This window comes from Enoplosus armatus, chromosome 14 (assembly GCF_043641665.1).
Source record: "Enoplosus armatus isolate fEnoArm2 chromosome 14, fEnoArm2.hap1, whole genome shotgun sequence".
Taxonomy (NCBI): Eukaryota; Metazoa; Chordata; class Actinopteri; order Centrarchiformes; family Enoplosidae; genus Enoplosus; species Enoplosus armatus.
The window spans coordinates 22,710,899-22,730,790 of record NC_092193.1 but is presented as its reverse complement, the minus strand read 5'-3'; the positions used below and the strand labels follow the sequence as shown (position 1 = coordinate 22,730,790).

Sequence of the window (19,892 nt, the reverse complement as noted above, 5' to 3'; positions counted from 1 at the left end):
AAGATCACAAACAGATGTAAACAAACACGCTGACCGGCGAGGATGATGTCAGCACAAATAGACAGCGGAATCGACCAATAGGAGAGCCTTCCCGCTCCTCTCCGCCAATAGCAGGGAGCCTCGCGGGGTTCAACTTCCTCACGTGACGGTACAGCCAAAGATCCTGTGTGAAACAAAGCGACGAGAGGTATCACCAAGCAACACTTCCGCCGCTAGGAAAAAAAAAACAACAGATGTTACATGTTCAAGTCTATGAACTTGAACATGTAACTTAACAAAACTTAGACTGAGCGGGTGGATGAGCGTCCCTGTACTTGGTGGGACATGCTGTTGTGACATCACAACCTTACGGAAGTCCTGATGGCACAGTTTCTGAACACGGGCTGCGTGCATTTCACCATGGACTGAGCGTTTTGATACTTTCACAGAATTTATACAGCACCCAGACCTGCTTTATAATCACATTATGTCTGCTTTACCCTGCTTGGTTTGGGTCGCCCACTGGTATTATGTTTATGTATAACTGGTCATTTTGCCATGCTTATCAAATTAACACCTCTTATTTCCAAGTGGTTCAGTGCATAAAGTCAGATGTATGTAGAGAATGTAGGAGCTCTATCTCCTCCTAAAGGAATATGGAACAATAATAGTGCCAATGTTATTTACACGTGTATATTTTCTTTGCACCTAATAAAACCTGACATTTGTAAATAATATTTGCACTGTTTTCTCTCCATAAAAAAAGGACATTTTTACAAATGCACTCTTTATTTGCAGCATGGGTTGTTACCGGGGCTCGAGGGTGTGCAATGTCAGTCGGTTGGGTCCAGAATGAAACATCTTGACAACCACTTGGTGTGTGGCTGAGAGTGGTGACTGTATAGATGTGACATCACAACCTTACGGAAGTCCTGACGGCTCGTTCAAAGGCACAGTGTCTGATTACGGGCTGTGTTTCATTTCTCCGTGGACTGAGCGTTTAGATGCTTTCACAGTATTCATACAGCACCCAGACCTGCTTTATAATCAAACAAGACATGGACGTCTCACCTTCTACAATATGGGACCTTTAAATGATACACACCACTAGAGGCAAAAATATCCCTCAAACACTTCAAATACGGTTCATGATTCCCTTAAATAAAGATCAGTTTTTATTTTGTTTGGTTGTTTTTTTTTGTTTTTTTTTTAATGGAGTTATCCGAACCTCCAACCCAAAGAGAAAGAGGGAGAAAAAAAACAGAAATTTTAAAATACAAGTTATTAAAAAAAAAAAAAAAAAAAATCATTTTCAGGAACACACTCAAAGCTACGAAACACAAACTTTTTGAACAACTCAAAAAGACAGAAAAAAAATTCTAGACAGTCTTTTTTGTTACAAATTAAAAACTGTGGGGGGGAGGGGGGCATAGTTTTCACATAAACATCTTTTTTAAACTTTTGATTCTGGTGGTTGTGAGGGTTTTCCTCTGAGGATCGAACGTGTCTAAGAAAGAACACACCGAGCCTGATCCGTTGCAGGAAATAGACCAAGCCGCTCACTTGTGCACTTCCTCTGACCCTAGGGAATAAAAACTTTATAGACTATGTGCAAGAGCTGCATCTTCTTTTTTTTTTATCCAAAGTCTCTTTATGATGAGCTTGAGAAAGTGTGCAGCGTGTTTGTACATATGTGTGTATGTGTGTGTGTGTGTATGTCTTTGTGTGGTCCAACAGTCTCATTGCTTCCACTCCTCTTGTCGTCCTCTCTTCTGTATCTCCTCAGAAATACAAGTCTCTTCTCCCCTGAACCAGTCAGTAAGGAAGAAAAACAAAACAAAATAGAGAACTAGGCAGTCTGCCAGTAAACCAGCTGAATACAGTCCGTCAGCCAATCAGCTTGCCTTTTACAGTCTATCAACCGTCGTGGTCACTTCTGTCCCCACAGCAGTTTATGTTGATCCAGTTTCAGTTCAGTTTGGGACCATAAATACACGAAGACTCCACATTTAAAGCTCCGAGGTGGACCAGCGAACGCGTGTTACTCTATTCTGTCTGTCGGCCTGGTTCAGTCCGGAGCTCTACAAACCAGTAGATCAGCTTAGCAAAACGTATCCTGCTGCCCGGCGTGGTCCAGCCAGTCCAGCCGACCCAAGGTAGACTACAGGTCCTCCAACAGCAGAGGAGGAGGGGTCAGAGGGGCAGGGGGGAGGCGAGAGGGTCCTATGGAGAGGGCTTAGAGGAAGAGAGAGAAAAGGAGATGGTGGACAAGAGACCGGGGTTTCGCTCTCGTTTTTCATTTGTGTCTCTGGAGAGCTTTCCTCTTCCTCCTCTTGAAGAAACAGCAGCACCTGCAAACCACACACACACACACACACACACCATTTAACAGTCTTAAAGTACAGCTTTCAAATGTGATTTAGCTGGAAGTTATTTCAAGCAACAATGAACTCGTGTCATGCAACATGAGCTCTTGTACAGCTAACCTTTTGTCTCTGTGCTGTTACATGACTTTAAATACATTCAAAGTTTAAAAAAAAAAGAAAATCGCCCACTTCTAGAATTGCCGTTTATGTAAAAACTGGTTTCAAGTCATATTCCAGGATCCCCTGACCTATGACTGTATCTGGTGTCTGCTTATCCACAGTTATTCTGAAATGACCCACATTCAAAACAAGCAGTCATTTTTTTTGGCACCGTCAGCATCCTGACAGTGCAAAGTCAACACAAAAAAAAAGCATGACGAAGCAACAGGAAGTCTTGATGAAGGTCACAGGAGCAGCTTCAGCCCAGCTTTGTGAGTACCCCCCCGCTGTCTGAAACAAGCCGTTTGAGACAAACTGAACAACCTCCAAACACTTGAAAGAGTAGTTCCTGAGCAGAGCGCTCCAATAACTCAGACAGACTGAGCGGGTGGATGAGCGTCCCTGTACTTGGTGACCTGCTGGGGGGGGCGTGGCTGAGGGCGGTGACTGTATAGTTGTGACCTCACAACCTTACGGAAGTCCTGCTGGCTCGTTTAAAGGCACAGTGTCTGAATACGGGCTGTGTTTCATTTCTCTGTGGACTGAGTGTTTTTGATCCTTTCACAGTATTTATACAGCACCCAGACCTGCTTTAGAATCAAACAAGACATGGACGTCTCACCTTCTACAATATGAGACCTTTAAATCTAAAGTTGGATACATTTTTTGCTGCTATTGCAAAACAGTTGCATGTGCTGACAGACACTACTTCTACTTTTACTGGTGTGTGTGTTCTTACTTGGTATCATCAGCCACTTCCACCTCTGCATTGGCTGTGATTGGTGCGTTGGAGTGTCCTGCAGTGGGGTCGTCCGTATTCAGCTCCCCATTGGTTGAACTCATCACCTGGGGAGGTGGGACACGGAAGAGAGTGGGGGGGGGGGGGGGGGGGGGGGGGTGAGTACAGATGTAGCCACGTCCTATCTTGATTGGGTCTCAACAGTCCATAAGAGCTGTGACATCCAGGGAAGCTTCACAGGCGCCGTCAAACATTCATGTCGCTGCCATGCAACACAGCTGCACCTCTGCCTAACGGCTGACGGGGTTTCAGACATTTTCTGTGAAATATTTCTCATCCCTCCAGCGCACATGCCACGACTGAGAGACGTGCGTAATCTAAGTCTTTCAGGCTCATTACCAATACTGAAGAGGCTTCAGATGCAGTACCATAAATGGCCACTCAGCGCTCCTGACAGAAACCCAAAACGGGGCAATTTATCTATCAATACGCAAAGTAACAAAAGACATCTGTCGGCAACATTTATAAAAAGGTCTCAGTTGCTAGCGTCACTTTTACTAATGTGTGTCATAAAAATACAGTTCCATTACAAACATACTGAGGGTGAAAGCGAGGTATGTGTGTATTGAAGAACTTAAAACGCATTTCATTAAATCATTACATGACTAATACTTGCACTCACGATGTTCTGGCATGTACTGAGTCTCACTGTAGGCGACAGAATGACTTTTTTGATATAGAGTGCAGCAGGAATGAGTCTGAAAACCCGGAGAGGAGTCAGCATTTTTACACTTTTACGGTCCCCTCGTCTGGAAGTCAGTGGGTTTTTTGGTTAGATGCCTGAAATAAGGTCTGTGGTTGACACGAGCTTAAGAGGTTTTCATGTTTTGTTCTACGACAATAAAATGCGTCAGCAGATACCCCCACTCGGGAATTCTGAAGCTTTTACGTGTCTTAAAAAAGCCGGTTGCTAACAAGTGGCTAAATGAGACTACAGTGGAAAGTCATCTACTCACTAGTCCGCCTTCACAGCCTCGTTGTGTTTATACTCTATATCTATCTGTTTATATATCTGTATCTATCTATATTCTCTGAAAAGTGAAGCTTAGTGAGGGTGAAAAAGTAATGCGACCGTGGTGTAGTTCCTTTATAGCCTAACGTTAGCTTTTCACTTCTGGCGATTCCATTTACGCTTCACAAATCCTAAAAGTGGTGTTCATCAGTGAAGATTATCTTGCTGAACAAAACATGTAAGTATCGTGAACTTTTTGTTTTGCTACAGAGCTTATTTTCTGCAATAATCCCATTGGCTTTTTGTCGAGGGAACCGGAGCGATGCTAACTTCCGGGTTTGCCTACGAAAACACGTCACCCCTGCAGCGCTCTATTGGTGGTGACGGATCATGACATGATATCCCTCATCTATTTTATACAAATAATTCCTGGTGTTATGCTTCTTCGTGTTTCGTGTTTTATTTCCCCCGTGGGCTGCATTCATATGGAACAAATAAGCCTAGTCTTGGTGACGGTCAAAAATTACACAAAAAAAAAAAGTCGCTTTGCTGAAATCTTAAAAAGACATATACAAGCTGCTACCAAATTATATTCCTCTGAGGGCTGGAGTGTCGCTAAATTCAAAAGGTGGCATATCTGACGTAGTTTGCTGGACGCACGAGAGGCGATACATGATGCACGGCACTACCTCTGGCACTCCTGCAAGGTCACAGGTGGGTGTGCTTTGCGCTAGCGCCGTAAATGTCAGCTAACACAGATGGTGCCTCAGGAAGCATTCAATCAAGATGCTAACCCGCAAGCTCAACTCTCCTTCATCATAACCTCTACGTCACAAACAGAGTTCATGTAGGGAGTGGGTATCGTGAACTCGAGACAAAAACAACACACCAACTCTTATGATCTCAGCCACAGACCGTATTCACGTGGCGGCCATTTTCCTCAGGGTGGGAAGCTCAAATGCCGTTATCGCGCCGTGCTGCAAGTCGTATAAATGTAAAGGAATCTGACAAATGGTTGTCATTTCACCGCTTCACGATTGATCAGCAACTGAAAAGGCAATAGGTAGTGGAAATCCGGAGGGACATCGGGTAAAACAACATATTTGATAACCCATTGGCTAACGTTAGCGTTCAACCACTTCCTAGCTATCGTTACCGCTTGACAGTGTTACACGATACGATAGGGAAGGCGTAAAATTAATTATAAAATATCAACAATATCAACGCACACCCTGGACACATTTATTTAAGCCTGGGAGTAAAAACGCACTGGATGTAATCAAGCTTTCAATGTAACGTTAGCCAACTGTCCTGCTGTCTCGTCACCCGACCTCAGAAATGTTCCGGTTAAATCTATAACATTAAGGTTATGCGGCATTGCGCTCACTGGACTGTTCATACAGACTACATGAAGACAGTCAACGTTACATTGTAAGCTTGATTACAAGTTAACGTTAGCCAGGAAGTGCTAACGTTGGCTGTTGTCAACCAGTGTGTGTCTCATACAAAGTGCCTTAGCTATCAAATATGTTGTTTTACCTTGAAATACGGCCCGGTCTTCCTCCGGATTTTCACTATCTATTGTCTTTTCAGTTGCTGATCAACCGGGAAGCGGTGAAATGATAACCATTTGTCAGATTCCCTACACCTTAATGATAAAAAGGCAGTGTGTAACGTTGCCTAACGTATGCTGAGGAAACCTAACGTGGATAAGTAACTGTAATAGTCCCATGTGAGGGAATTCTTGAGGTTGTGAGGAAATAGACGCGAGGTCAGCCCTGCTGCAGAGACAGATAAGGTCATGCAGGCAGACAGATATACAGGTAGGCAGACAGACAGGAAGCCAGCAGAGCTAACCCTTCCTTCTCAGTACCTGGACAGACCCGCCCAGCCTATCAGCAGTGAGATGGGAGCCCAGCAGCTCTCGATTGGTCACTGGCGTGGGCTGGGACTCACTGCCTTTCCCCTCTGGAGACTAGAGGAGACAGGAAGCCGACCGCAGGAAAAGCCAAAAAGAGGAAGAGGTGGAAGTGGTGGAGGAGAGGGAGGGAGGGAGGGAGGGAGGGGGGGGGGTGAGATGAAAGAAGAGGGTTACAATGGAGGGGAAGAGACGGGGTGGAGTAGAGTGAGAGAAGGAGGAAAGGGAGGAGTGGGAAGACGAGCAGATGGGTGGTGAGGAGCGGGGGGAGAAAAAGGAGGAGGAAAGCGTGAAAGAGAAAAGAAATAGTGAGTTCAGAGTCAGTATTTGGTGGATGAGCAACAGGAGGGCGAGTACTCAAGTGTGCGGTACAGTGAGAGTGCACAGGAGAGTGTGCGCGAGTGGAAGCCCCATGCAAAAGTGGCAGGAGGCGGTTCCTTTTCTGCGTCACCTCGACCCTCACCTGCCTCACACCTGTCGTTACAGGGACCGAAATAAACCTGGACTCGTGTGCATTTGTGTTTGAGAGTGTAAAAGTAGGGGGTGGGCGGTATGACCAGTACGAACCACTCGCCTGGTCGCGGTGATTTGTGCTGAAGTAGGCTGCTTCCATCAGCTCGGGCTGAGGCAAATAAACTGTCTGCCTTGAGCATGCGGTTAAACGGTAAAAAGCGCCTGGCTGTCTAGACCTTAAAAGAGCGCTGCAGGGATGACGTATTTCTGTAGGCCAAACCCGGAAGTTAGCATCGCCCTGGTTCCCCTCGACTAAAAGATTTTGGATTATTGCAGAAAATAAGCTCTGTGGTAAAACAAAAGGTTTATGATACTTACACGTTTCTTTCAGCGAGATAATCTTCACCGATGAACACCACTTTTAGGATTTTTGAAGCGTAAATGGAACCGCCAGAAGTAAAAAGCTAACGTCAGGCTATAAAGGAACTACAGCACGGTCGCATTACTTCAACGTCACCACCACTAACTGCTTATCGATACACACTACAGGTATATGAATTTTCGATTATACCGCCCAGCCCTTTGTGGGAGTGCAATGCGTGGCTTGTCTGTTGAGCCTAACGCTAGCGTAACAATGGGGACTTTATTCTTGTAACTTTCGGCGTGAACACCCTCAGTTCTGGCACTGTTAGCATATTGGCTGCTATCTTCAGCGTTGATTGACAAAGAAACCAAGCAAGTTAACCCTGCAACAAGACAAACCGGCTTTATCCGAGGGCCGCTTCATGTGGCCGGCTCTGTGTGAGTGTGGCTAGTGTAAATACATACCGAATCTGTTCCATATATTCAGGCTCCGCTAAAAACCATGTGTCGCACGTGTGTTCACATTCAGGTTCAGATGTGTGCGCACCTGGTTTTTGGTCTGCGGCACTTTCTCTCGGTTGCTCGTCTGAAGCGGAGTCTCGCTGGCCACCGGACCAATAGGAGTGGGCTAAAACACACAGGAAGTGAGGTCAACATGGGGATCAGAGTAATAAATGACAACAATAAAATGTAATTCATGACTTCATCAGTTCCTGTTTACATAATAGATCGGACTTGACCTCTAAGCACCGACCCTTGTCCTAAACCCAGCAGTAAGCTCAGCTAGCTCACTGTATGTGTATGTGTATGTGTATGTGTGTGTGTGTGTGTGTGTGTGCGTGTGCGTGTGTGTGTGTGTGTGCGTGCGCGCAACTCCACACTAACCAGCGGCTTCCCAGTCCAGTCATACTGGTAGTCAAAGATGTATCCGTTTCTGTCAAAGAGGTCCGTAAAGAGTTTCCTCAGGTAGTCGTAGTCCGGCTTCTCGAAGAAGTCCAGCCGGCGCACGTACCGCAAGTAGGTGGCCATCTCTTCTGTTGCACAATTAACACACACACACACACATACACACACACGCACGCACACAATTTGATCAACATATGCTAGCCTGAGCATATATGCAACAGCTGTGTGGAAATGCTTTTCTGTGTGTGTGTGTGTGTGTGTGTGTGTGTGTGTGTACGAACCAGGGAAGCTTTCACAGAGGACCTCTATCGGTGTATCTCTCTTCGTGTCTCCTATCTTCTGATAGCGTTCTTTTAGAGTGTCAGCCTAATGGGGGGAGAGAGAGAGAGAGAGAGAGTTACACATAACAGGTGGCGGGTGGATGCAAAGGCAACATGGCTAACCCTAACCCTCCTCACCTTGAGCCCCTGCCAGGGTAGGCTGCCCCGCAGGAAGTACATGAACATGTGTCCGAGAGCCTCCAGGTCATCCCGCCTGCTCTGCTCTGAAACGAACAACGAAAGGCTTCAATGGCTAGACCGCATCAGCCGGCCCGACACCAACACTGGGCTTCAACACCCAGTCTGGTACTTGCAACGCCGCCGCTGTGAGAAAGTGTCTGTACACACACACACTGATTTATTTGTGGCGGCCTGCCACAATATCGACACCGACCACCACACATTGATTTTTCTATTTTTAATTTTTTTTTTTACCATTTAAAATGGGTGAAATCGTAGTTCATTGTAGAGCTGTGTGCAGTTCATTGATTCGCTCTCTCTGACCCGTCTGTGAGTAGCCCCCCCCCCCCCCCCCTCTCGTGATCATGCACGGGAGGAAAGATTGTTGTTGGCTCTTACAAGGCGACGGTTGATGTTGGTACGGATCTACGAACCGCTTCATGTGCGCGTGCGTAGCGCGACGGGAGCAACTCACCTTTCCCCAGGTGCGTATTGATGCTCATATATCTCGCAGTTCCGGTCAGACTCTTGTGTTCCCTGTACGGGATGTGTTTCTTGGTCTCCGGGTCTATGTATTCTTTCGCCAGGCCAAAGTCTATGATGTGGATGGTGTGTTGCCGTTTGGAGCCGGGTCGGCCCACCAGGAAGTTCTCGGGCTTCACGTCGCGATAGATCAGGCTTCTGGTGTGGACGAACTCCATGCGGGTTATCTAAGGGAACGGGGGCAGAGCAAAGCTAAGAAATCCAACAATACACTACAACTGTTTCGATGTAAAAACAAACGTCTTACCAGTTGAATGGCTATCATGAGTACAGTCTTTAGCGAGAAGGTCCGGTCACAGAGGTCAAACAGATCTTCTAAGCTGGGTCCCAGTAGCTCCAGAACCATAGCATTGTATTTACCACATGGTCCAAAGTAAAACACCTGGGGCACGCCCTCTGGATGAACAGATGAAGACAGGACAGACAGGAGTTGGACACTGGCACGTGTTACATGACAAACTGTACAGGGAGAAGACCGGCAGCAGCTGAAGGCCAACCACGCTGGTGCAGACCCGGACCCGGGGTGAGTCCGAGCCAGATGCACTGGCTTTTGTTTGATATCTAGTGATCCGTCGTCAGCGCAGTTAGCATGCATTAGCTCGGAGGGCTAACTTGTTTACTGTTGTTAGCTTGTTTACTATATTATTATTATTATTATACCGTACCGGTCCCGCCGGACCCCATTCAAGAATCTGGCAGTTTAATAAAGCGTTGCTTGATAGTCTATATGTAAAAGAAGGAACGAATAGTGGAACGTCCGTATTGCCGGCCAGAACCGATTCGGCTGACAAAATTCTCGGGTACAGCCCTACACAGATAGAAGTCCCAAGTCAAGACCAACAAGTCCCACGAGTCCTAAACTTTGTGTTTGGAATCCATAACAAGTCATTATGCTGCCTACACCAAATGTAATGCCATTATAGGTTTTTTTCCAATGATTCGCATGTCCAGACCATTTTTAAACCGCTGTGGTATTTACATCTGAATTTGATCAAATCCAAGGTATCACGTTCCGTCTGTCTGCTGGTCTTCACTGTCAAATGTCTCAGACTTGGGGAGGATAGAAAGTAATTCTAAGTCAAGTCATTCTACAGTCAGTCAGTGACTCGAGTCCATGCCAGTCCTCTGTCTCACAGTGTCTTGACAAAAAAGGAGGCGTTTCAGTGGTCTGTCCAACATGCGTCTGGCAGGGTCTTTTTTCTTCTTCTGGGTGTTATAATATTTAACTTCATGTGGTGCACAAGTGGTTAAGTTTCCACTGCTGAGGCTCTGGGTTTACTACCCAGTAGCAACCCTTCTGGCTTGGTCATGTTTTCTAATTAGGGATGTGCCGATCGGACAGATACTGGCAAAAATCACTGGATCGGGTATCGGAGAAGAGAAAAAAAAAAAAGTACAATCTGATGCGATCCATCAGCCTTAAACTATCACATAAACGCTCCACTAAACTTTGAACGGCATGCTGTAAAGAGCGGGGAAAAAGACAGTATCAGGTTGGTATCGGTATCAGCGGTCACTCGAGTTTGCAGCATCTGTATCGGACATGAAAAAGTGGTATCGAGCCATCCCTAGTTCCAATGAACATAAATGTAAATGAGGGGGGGGGGGTTACATGTGCCTCCCACACGTTACAGTGGATAGAAAGTGTGAAGATATGTCCAGTAGTGAGGACTCCAGTGCACGGGGAAATGGGCATGAATAATATGGCACTATTTGCAAGTTGGCATTGGTGTATAACTTCTTTAGAAATGCTGGTCACATGCAAACCTGTCCATTAAAGGTGATTCTCGCAGTAGAACTCACCTGAACTTCCCAGCTGTTTGTAGAAGCGATACTCTAGGTGGAGCTGTGGCGCCCTCGACTTGATGGGCTCCTACAAAAGGAGGATTGTGTTTGAATTACTACAGACACGTTTCTTCTGACAATACTGCCACATTCAGGGCATTCAAACCCAAAACATGTTCTCGGTATATAATCGTAAAACTGCTGTCTGTCCCTTTCAATTCTCTTATTCTGAAATGTGGATTATTAATTGCCCCTTCTCACTATTAAACAAAAAGTGTGCCTACAATACTACAAACTATATACAGACAAATTCATTTTACCAGTTTGATAGCCACGTATTCGTTGGTGTATAGGTTCTTTCCGAGGCGCAGCTCTCCAAAGTTCCCACAGCCAATCTTCTTTCCGACCCGGAAGTTTGGTCCCACCATCAGAACCCCAGAGTTGGAGCCGGCACCCCGGCCGCCGTGCCCCGATCGACTCCCCGTCTTCCCCGACATCCTTTTCCCCTCCTCTGTCTCCCCCTTCCCTCCACCTCCTCCACCACCACCACCGCCGCCGCCGCCGCCGCCACCACCACCTCCTCCTCCTCCTCCTCCTCCTCCTCCTCCACCCCCTACTCCTCGCTTGTCAAAGTCCATCAGTTTGTGGTAGCCTGGCCTCTCCACGGTTAAGCCGATTCCATGCAACCAAAACGACTACCAAAACAACTGCCTGGCGGCTTTCCTGTCGAGACGTCAGTTGTGGTCTACCCCGGGCCAAAATCTGCGAATTTAACTGGGGGTTTTGGGTTGGACTTTAAAGAGGGCAGGGACTGAGCTGTGGCAATCTGGGCTGAAAAGGGACAGATGTGAGATGAACTGAAAGGAAAGAATCTCAAAGGGACCAGAGCTTACTTAGGCTGAGCTTAAGAGTGCAAATCAAAAGTGACAAAAGGCTGATGAGAGCGAAAGATGGAGCAAAAAGCTGATGATTGCTGGGCGGATGGATAGATGACTAAATGAAAGAGAAATGAAAAGATGATGGGGTTGGGGGGGGGGGGGCACCCTACCAGCTACTTTATACCCCCTTGTAGGGGCCAGAGATGGTGATGGAGGGGAGGAGGATGACGGCCAGATCTGTCACCATACGTGGCTAGCCATATGCTAACATACTATATGAAACTGGGAAGCTACGCTAGCTTCGGGGCTCAGACATACCAGGCCACCATGACAACAGGGGGCTGAATACGCTGAGTTGATCAAAAACTAAAAAAGGACTTCAGAGGTCCCCCTTTCTTACATCTGATATTCGGGTACGACTGAACACTTTAAGCGTTTGATTTGTTGCCATAGGGCTTGGTTGGTTTTAGAGCACGTGTCCCCCAGACACGCTGGACCCCTGTGCTCGTCCGCTGTCCTGCAGGCTGCTTGGTCATGTAGAGCGCCAGGCTTTGGTCCCTGGGTCTCAGGATTGCTGCGTGCCGAGGTTTCAAAGTACCACCTGAAAGACAGAGAGAAAAAAGCAGAACCATATATTCATATTTAATACATATATTCGTGCAGTAAGTACAGTACAGTACTTTCAGGCAACACAGACGTCTTTATTGGGCTTCCTGAACAATTTCAGCGAAAAAGCCCACAAAGTCTGGGCTATTAAAAATGAATAATGATACTATAGCAAATCAATTTAGAAGAAAAGGGTGGTTTCCTTTTAATAGATTCAAATGTATGCACTACAATAACAATGATAAACTTTTACTATTATACGCCACACTTTAAAAACAGTTATAGTGAACGTTTACAGGGATTCAAGGTATGTCGTGTTGGTTGCTGATCTCCAATTATGTAGAGATAGCTGTCGGCTAATGTGTAGCGACCATAATAAATCAGCAAATCAAATTACATTTTGGATGTTTAAATGTTTAAAATAAACAGCAACCGACTGGCAGCATTTGGCCCTTTTCACAGAAAACCAGGCCAGATCTTCCTCCAGGAGGACAGGGCACGTTCCCTAGTCTCCAGTTCCTTCCTCCACTCACTTTCCCTCGGCGCTCCATTCTTTTCCCTTTACATCCAATCGATCGTCATTTTGTGCTGAATATAAAGTATACATACTGTAACTTCAAGGAAATAGGAGGCACTTTGATCGCTGCGGATCAAGTCAAAATCAATCGTTTGAAAATAAAATCCAATTGGCTTACAGCTTACCCCATCTATTCATTTAACTTTAACATATGGTTTTCGATATATAGTCACCTCTCCTCCTCTTTCACAAAGACCACACCGTCAATGAGAATTCATTTTCTTTTTGTGACACGATATGATACCAATTTGGGGACTAGTGGTGCAACACTTGCTACAGTAACGTCCGTATGTTCAGTCTGTTTGTGGTACTGTCGGCGGTTATCGTCAGAATAACAGTTGACAGTCCATTTCCATTTCAGTCCGTTTCTAAATTTGTGATAATGACATGGAGGACATGGAGGACATGGAGAGACAGTGAGGAGGAGGAGGAGGAGGAAATGTCTGAGATAGTGGACAATACTGCGTATGTCACCACATCTCCTCTGATGTCATTAACAGGAATAACATGAACGCTGAGCCCCCTGTGAGGAAAGGGTACCATGTATGTGGGGTTTTTATGTGTTGTGCTGAATTTCTGCAACTTCTCCACTTTAGTCAACACATCTTATTCACTTTGATCTCTCCTACGTGCACTTCAAATCATGACATAAATGTCCAAATGTACCACTATGGTCTATTACACTCTGGTCAGGTTATTGACATTCTGATTTCATCAAAACGCTGTAAGTAGAGGCGCCCCCACACAGGATATTTGCAGCCAATAACAGTTGCTGAATGCGTGTATTAAAAAAAAAAAAGAGACTGACGCTGATACCAATCTATGAACACAGTGGGATTCAGAAGGACGTCTTGAACTCCAGCTCACAGAGCGGCTGCGTCAACTCTTCGCCTGAGAACACAAATTTGTTGTTTGTGTGGGTGCCGTGAGTTTATCAAATGAGGGAATTAGGGCTGCTCGAAACTTAAAGCGGGGTTTGCGAGGTTTGCTAAAATCAGATTTCGTAATAACGTTAAACAGCTTTTTTTGTTGTTGTTGCTCTGACTGAAGTTAGACCTATGACTTTAATTACATCCGCTGTAGCAGGTCAAACACTGTTTGTTTTTTTTTGCCTCTCCCACAGAGGCCTTTGTCAGATTGAGCAACTCGCAGCAAAAAAAAAAAATTTTAAAAAAAATCAATGCCGCTGTATAGGCCATGTATGAGATAGGGTTAGGCCTGCAAAAAGTGAGAGGCAACATCAATCCCACACACTCATCTTCGGCCTCGGCTAAAAGAAGAGTTTGCGACTTTTGCGGGAGTGCAATCTGAACGACTGAGGCCTTTGCTCAAACATAGGTAGCTGTCTTTGGTTAAAATCATATTACACTCACAAACAAAAACTCTAGCTGGACTTTCTCTACTGTAACCTCCAATCATGCAGTTCATTGGGATATGTGTTCTAAATAAAAAATGTTCTCAAAACTCATTTCTTTTGGAGGTACACATCAAAAAATACCATCAGGAAGTCTATATATATATATATATATATATGAGAGAGAGAGAGAGAGAGATGCATGTATGTGATAAGAGGTTTCTACATGCAGTTTCTTTCTGATTAGCCAATGTAAAAATAAGCATCAATGGCACCTTCCAGTATAACTAGCTAATGAGTGCATGCAGTACTGCTGGCCCCGATGGCACAAAGCCTTTATTCTAGTAATCAATCTGTTCATTTCAAGCTATTATTTTAGCAGACAGTGAAACGTTCTTGATGAGATTTGTTAAGGGGATAAACAGTATATCTAACTGTACAGTGTGCATCGCCTTGTCTCCCCACCCACACTCACCCACAGTGATTAACTTACTCTCACCCCCCCACCTCTTGTCTGTCATCTCTAAATACGACTTAAGAAACACACACAAAAAAAACTTTGTTCAAGATCGTCGTCATTATTTCAAATGTTGGAACGGAAAGCTGCAACCAAAAGAGCCCGAGTTTGCTAACGTTAATGGAGCTAACGTTAGCTGTTGCGAATGCAGCAGATTTTAACACTCGGGCAGCAGAGGCTGTTCAATCGCATGCCTGAAAGTTACGCCTGCAATCGCTACCCGACGTTAGCTGGTCGCCTGTTGTTGAAAAATGTGATAATATTGTGTTGTAGCACGTCACGCTATCAACCGAGCTAGCCACCGCAGGAAGTTAGGTATAGGCCACAGTAGTTTGAGTGCGAGTGTTTGGCCTCAGTGTAGCTTCACAACGTTAGCTTCATTGAAACAAAATCGAAAGAGCTAACCGGAGGGGATGCAGTAGCAAATGAAGCTAAATAATGTCAGTGAACGCCACGACAAATATACACGGACAAGCGGTGAACAGGGCAACTGGACAACCATATCAACAACTAGCTACCCAGCTAGCGTTTGCTAGTCTCTGTGGTCGCAGCAAGACGTAGCCTGGTGTAAGCTAACGTTGGATAACATGTTAGCCAGCAAGCTAGCTAGCTAGCCGACGTTGGCTAACGCTGAATTTCTTCCCATACATACAGTCATTCACAAACGTAGCTAGCTAATTTAACAAACAACATTCGTGCAAAGTTCAAAAACGAGCTAACGTACCCAAAACAGGCGCTCTTTGTGCCGCTATTCCCCTAACTTGGCGTAAATTGTTCCCGTTTTCTTCGTCTCGTTTTCCTGCTCATCTCTTTTTCTTGTGGATGTTTGGCTAACCAGCTGAAAAGCCTCGCCAGCGACCATAACGCAATGTGCGTGGGTGACGTTACGCGCGGCGCGGCGAACGGAAGGGGCGAGCGTAAACCGCTTTGAAGAATATGGACAGAAAATCTGTGCGCGCGTGTGTGCTTGTCTTTGTGCGTGTGCGTGAGACAGAGAGAGGGGGGGGTGGGTCACGCACACTTTGATTTGTGGAGAAAAGTTTTTACTTTTTTACCGTTACTTAAATAACGAAGTGTGTGTACGTTTTTAATCCTGTGCTGTGTTTCTAATCCTTTACAGTTAATGTTACCGATCCCTAACTCCCTCTAGGAATGTTAGAGGAGTGGAATGAGGCCTGGTTTACCCTTAAAAACACCAAGTAGAATAAAGCTATTATAAGCTATTGTATACAAAATGCATTATTATTATTATTATTATTATTATTACCTTGTTTGGCCTAGCACTGTTACAAAGTGTAAATAATGAAAACATCTTCAAAATCAGAATATGGTTACACATACAAGGAACAGTTCCAAGAACAGTTTACAGATAGGAATAGACATACAGCTGAACAAAGACATCTAAAACTAGACTTAGACTTAGACTTAGACTTTTATTAATCCCACAGCGGGGAGATTTACATGTCACGGCAGCAAAGACAGAAAGGTGCAGAAACACACAGCAGACAAGCGCTGTGTCAATAAGAATTAGAAGTATTTTTTTAAAAAGAAAAAACAATATACAAATAATAAATACAGATATAAGGGGGTGGGAGGTGTTGTCCATGATGGATGTCAGCTTGGCTAACATCCCCTTCTTGTACAGGGTGTGGTCAGACCAGTCCAGTTTATTGTTCAGGAGAACACCCAGGAATTTGTAGTTCTCCACCACCTCAATGTCCAAACCCTGGATGTTCACCGGTGTGATGCTGCATGACTTCCTCCTGAGATCGATCATCATCTCCTTCGTCTTGCTGGCGTTGATGTGAAGCTGGTTGAGCTCACACCAGCTGACAAAGTCGCCGATGACCTCCCTGTATTCCAGGTGGTTCCCCTCAGGCACACATCCAACGATGGCAGTGTCGTCAGAGAACTTCTGGATGTGGCAGCTGACAGTGTTGTGTCTGAAGTCCGAGGTGTAGAGGGTGAAGAGGAATGGAGAGAGAACCGTACCCTGGGGGGCCCCCGTGCTGCAGACCACCACATCAGACACACAGTCCCGGAGCCTCACATACTGTGGTCTGTTGGTGAGATAGTCGATTGTCCATGAAGCTCCCTCCAACTTCACCCTCAGCAGTGCTGGCTGGATGGTGTTGAAGGCACTGGAGAAGTCAAAGAACATGATCCTCATCTAAGCAAACTGAAGGGGGTCCAGCGTTGTGCTCACCAGGGGTCGCAGGTGTTTGAGGATGATCCTCTCCATGGTCTTCATAAGGTGAGAGGTCAGGGCGACAGGCCTGTAGTGGTTGAGTTCCCTGGGGTGCGCCATTTTTGGTACCGGGACCACGCAGGAAGTCTTCCACATGGCCGGGACTTTCTCCAGACCGAGGCTCATGTTGAACATGTGCATGACCACCCCACAGAGCTGGTCTGCACAATCCTTGAGCAGTCTGGGGCTGATTCCGTCCGGCCCAGAGGCCTTTCTCACCTTGATAGATCTCAGCTGCCTTCTCACCTGGTCTGCTGTTAAGGAGAGGGGTGACGGGGGGGGGGGGGGGGGGTTGTGGACTGGTGACAGTCTGGTGTTAATGAGGAAGGGGACGAGCAGGGGGGTGGAGTGGAGGGCAGGTTGGGGAGGTGTGAATAGGGGGCAGGATGGGTGGGGGAGGGAGACTGGGCAGAATCGAATCTGTTGAAAAACAGGTTCAGTTGGTTAGCCCAGTCCCTGTCTCCACTGTCCTGGTGTCTCCCCTCACCTTTTCCATGTCCAGAGATCTTCTTAAGTCCTCTCCAGACATCCCTGGTGTTATTCTGCCCCAGATGTTCCTCCAGTTTCCTCCTGTAGCTCTCCTTGCCCTTGCCTTACTAACGTAACCTTAACTAAACGTAGAACTGTTGCGTGAATACAAGTGGTGTGTGGTGCACATTGAATGGGTTACTTTACATACATTCATTGGCTGGTAATGTACAGCGTGTATTTGTCACATGTAATCTTGTTCTGCTCTGTAGCGCCAACCAGGGGGGGGGGGGGTGGAGAGGTTGTTGTCCATGGATCTGCAGTGATGCTTCCTTCCCGTTTCCTGACTCTGGAGGAGTCCTGAATGGAAGGGGTGGGGTTGACACCTGTGATTTTTATACATGTCCCTGTCCCTTTTCGGTGGCCGATCCAAACCAGCCAGTGACGGGTGTGCAGAGAGCAGACTGCAGACCTGCAGCTCCTGAGGCAGGTTGAACTTCCTGAGCTGCTGCAGGAAGCGTGCATCCTCTGCTGGGCCCTTTTGATGATTGTATCGATGTTTGGGCGCCCACTTTGCTTCCTGTTATTGTACTAATATCGGCGCTAATCTTCACCTTAGCGTGCCTTTCAACGCTGCAGCGCAAGTGGGGAGTTTCTTCCATTACCTACCTTACACGCAGGCCGATTCAAAAAGTCACGTTACCGGTCAGCGTTATCAAAGCAGACACCCTTTCTGCAGCGGTTATCACGGCCTTCATCGGCTCAAAAGCGCAAAGATGTGACATCTGGTCTGGGACTTGCGTCAGCAGCTTCTGACAGTACTTACACGTCCATGTGTGAAATACACCTGAGACTGAAACCAGGGGGTCTTGACAGTGACTGGGCGGGTGACAGACGCACAAAGGATGAGAAGACATTCAGACATGTTGTTTCTGCTGATCAGTCTGCTGTACTGGACTCAAACTGAAGGTGAGGCAAAAGGTAAAAAATGATTCATATCATTATCAGTAGCTGTCTCCTTTCTTTAGTCCGTGTATTTGACAAAGTGGCGACAATGGCTGTGTGAACAGCCTCTTGTTAATTGTTTCAGTGTCCGCTTGTTGATGGTGGTCACCTTGTTATTTGCTGTACAAACACAATGAATGTGTAAAGATAAAGAAAAAGGTTTATCAAAAATATATATATATATATATATATAATATATGGGTTTGGGAGAAATCACTGAATGCATGCAAAGGGGTGTTTCTCCACAGATGCACTGATTACGCAAAACTGTAAAGAATGCATTGTTTCTGATTATGCATTTATAATTAAACGGCTATTGTACTGAAAACACATTTTTAGCATGTGTGTTCTACTTATGCATACATTTGAGCCATACATACATACATACATATATACATATATGTATTTATATGAGTGTGTGTGTGTGTCTATAATTATATATATATATATATATATATATATATATATAAATATATTTATATACTGTATATGTTTCTACATGAATCTTCATGGGAGCTTTGACAGGAGATTATGTTTATGAACATTAGTAATATTCATTTTCCAGTTACCTATTGTGCCAATGTTAATTGTCTTAGAAAGTCCTCGTAAGAACTACGCCAAGGACAGGTAGCGGTTAACATTTAGGAAAGGCACAGGTATAAATCACCACATGAATTATGGCTGAATTCCACTCAGCATGCGTCACTTTCCTGCTGGCTCACTGAACTTTTTTTTGTTGTCATTGTTAAAACTCGTAATGTAATGTTTACAGTTTCTGAACTCTTACTTTTGAGGTGTTACTACTCTTTATGGAGTGTAAATGTGTGTGTGTGTGTGTGTGTGTGTGTGTGTGTGTGTGAGTGAATCTGTAAATCTGCTTTGAGAACTGTTAAAAGGTTGAAAAGCGCTATATAAGTGAAGCCCATTTGCCATATAACGTCCTGACAGTCGCCGCTCCAAAGATATTTGACATATATTGAGGGTGATCCTCAAAGTCACGAGACAGATAACGCTCCAGTTATTGGATGTATTCACGCCACATTTCCAATCCCACGAACCTGAAAAGGTCCGCTCCGATCCACTTTAAGCAAATCAAAATTCTCAGTCGCTCTAGAAGCTCAAGAGAATTGTTGTGTGGTTAAAGAAAATGTGACAATTTGATCCCTTTTTTTTTTGTTGTGTCCGCCCTCTCTTGCGGCATCCTCTGTAGGCGGCTGCGACGGAGCCATTGTCAGTATTTACGGCAACCACCGCACGCTTCCGGCTGGAGGGGGTTTCAAGCTGAGCTGCCAGTTCTCATGCTTAAGACCCGAACACGTCGCGCAGCTGTGGAGGGTCGGCGCGCGACAGGTAGTTTTTTTTTTGTTTTGTTTTTTAAGGTTTTCTGACATTTATAATCCATTACAGCATGAATCCAGCTCTGTCATATGTTGATCGTGCAACAAAGGATGATGATGATGACTTTGGAACATGTTATGGTTACATTGTGATGTCAAAACAAGGGGACAAGAAATCA

The 19,892-nt window shown here is 45.5% G+C and overlaps 1 protein-coding gene across 9 annotated transcripts; it reads right to left on the bottom strand.

Moving 5' to 3' along the window:
- Positions 1-1,131: 1,131 nt before the first annotated feature.
- LOC139296828 (casein kinase I-like) lies at positions 1,132-11,361 on the bottom strand. 9 transcript variants are annotated; one of them, XM_070919356.1, is made up of 12 exons: positions 11,301-11,361; positions 11,044-11,258; positions 10,742-10,811; positions 9,186-9,334; positions 8,871-9,105; positions 8,354-8,439; positions 8,177-8,261; positions 7,875-8,023; positions 7,537-7,617; positions 6,129-6,230; positions 3,244-3,350; positions 1,132-2,330 (listed from the first exon to the last, which is right to left on the bottom strand). In XM_070919356.1, the coding sequence occupies exons 1-12, from the start codon at positions 11,359-11,361 to the stop codon at positions 2,276-2,278; spliced, it is 1,395 nt and encodes a 464-aa protein (XP_070775457.1). In that variant the 3' UTR covers positions 1,132-2,275. The 9 variants fall into 9 exon arrangements, with proteins under 9 accessions (XP_070775457.1, XP_070775458.1, XP_070775465.1 ...); XM_070919357.1 differs by having other exon boundaries at positions 11,044-11,249; XM_070919364.1 differs by lacking the exon at positions 6,129-6,230 and having other exon boundaries at positions 11,298-11,303; positions 11,334-11,361.
- Between the last annotated feature and the right edge of the window lie 8,531 nt (positions 11,362-19,892).

Coding starts and splice junctions, on each gene's coding strand:
- LOC139296828 (XM_070919356.1), bottom strand. CDS start 11,361: ATGGACTTTGACAAGCGAGGAGTAGGGGGTGGAGGAGGAGGAGGAGGA. Junction 10,812..11,043: donor AATACGTGGCTATCAAACTG/GTAAAATGAATT, acceptor CTCCTTTTGTAG/GAGCCCATCAAGTCGAGGGC. Junction 8,024..8,176: donor CCTCTGTGAAAGCTTCCCTG/GTTCGTACACAC, acceptor ATTGTGCAACAG/AAGAGATGGCCACCTACTTG.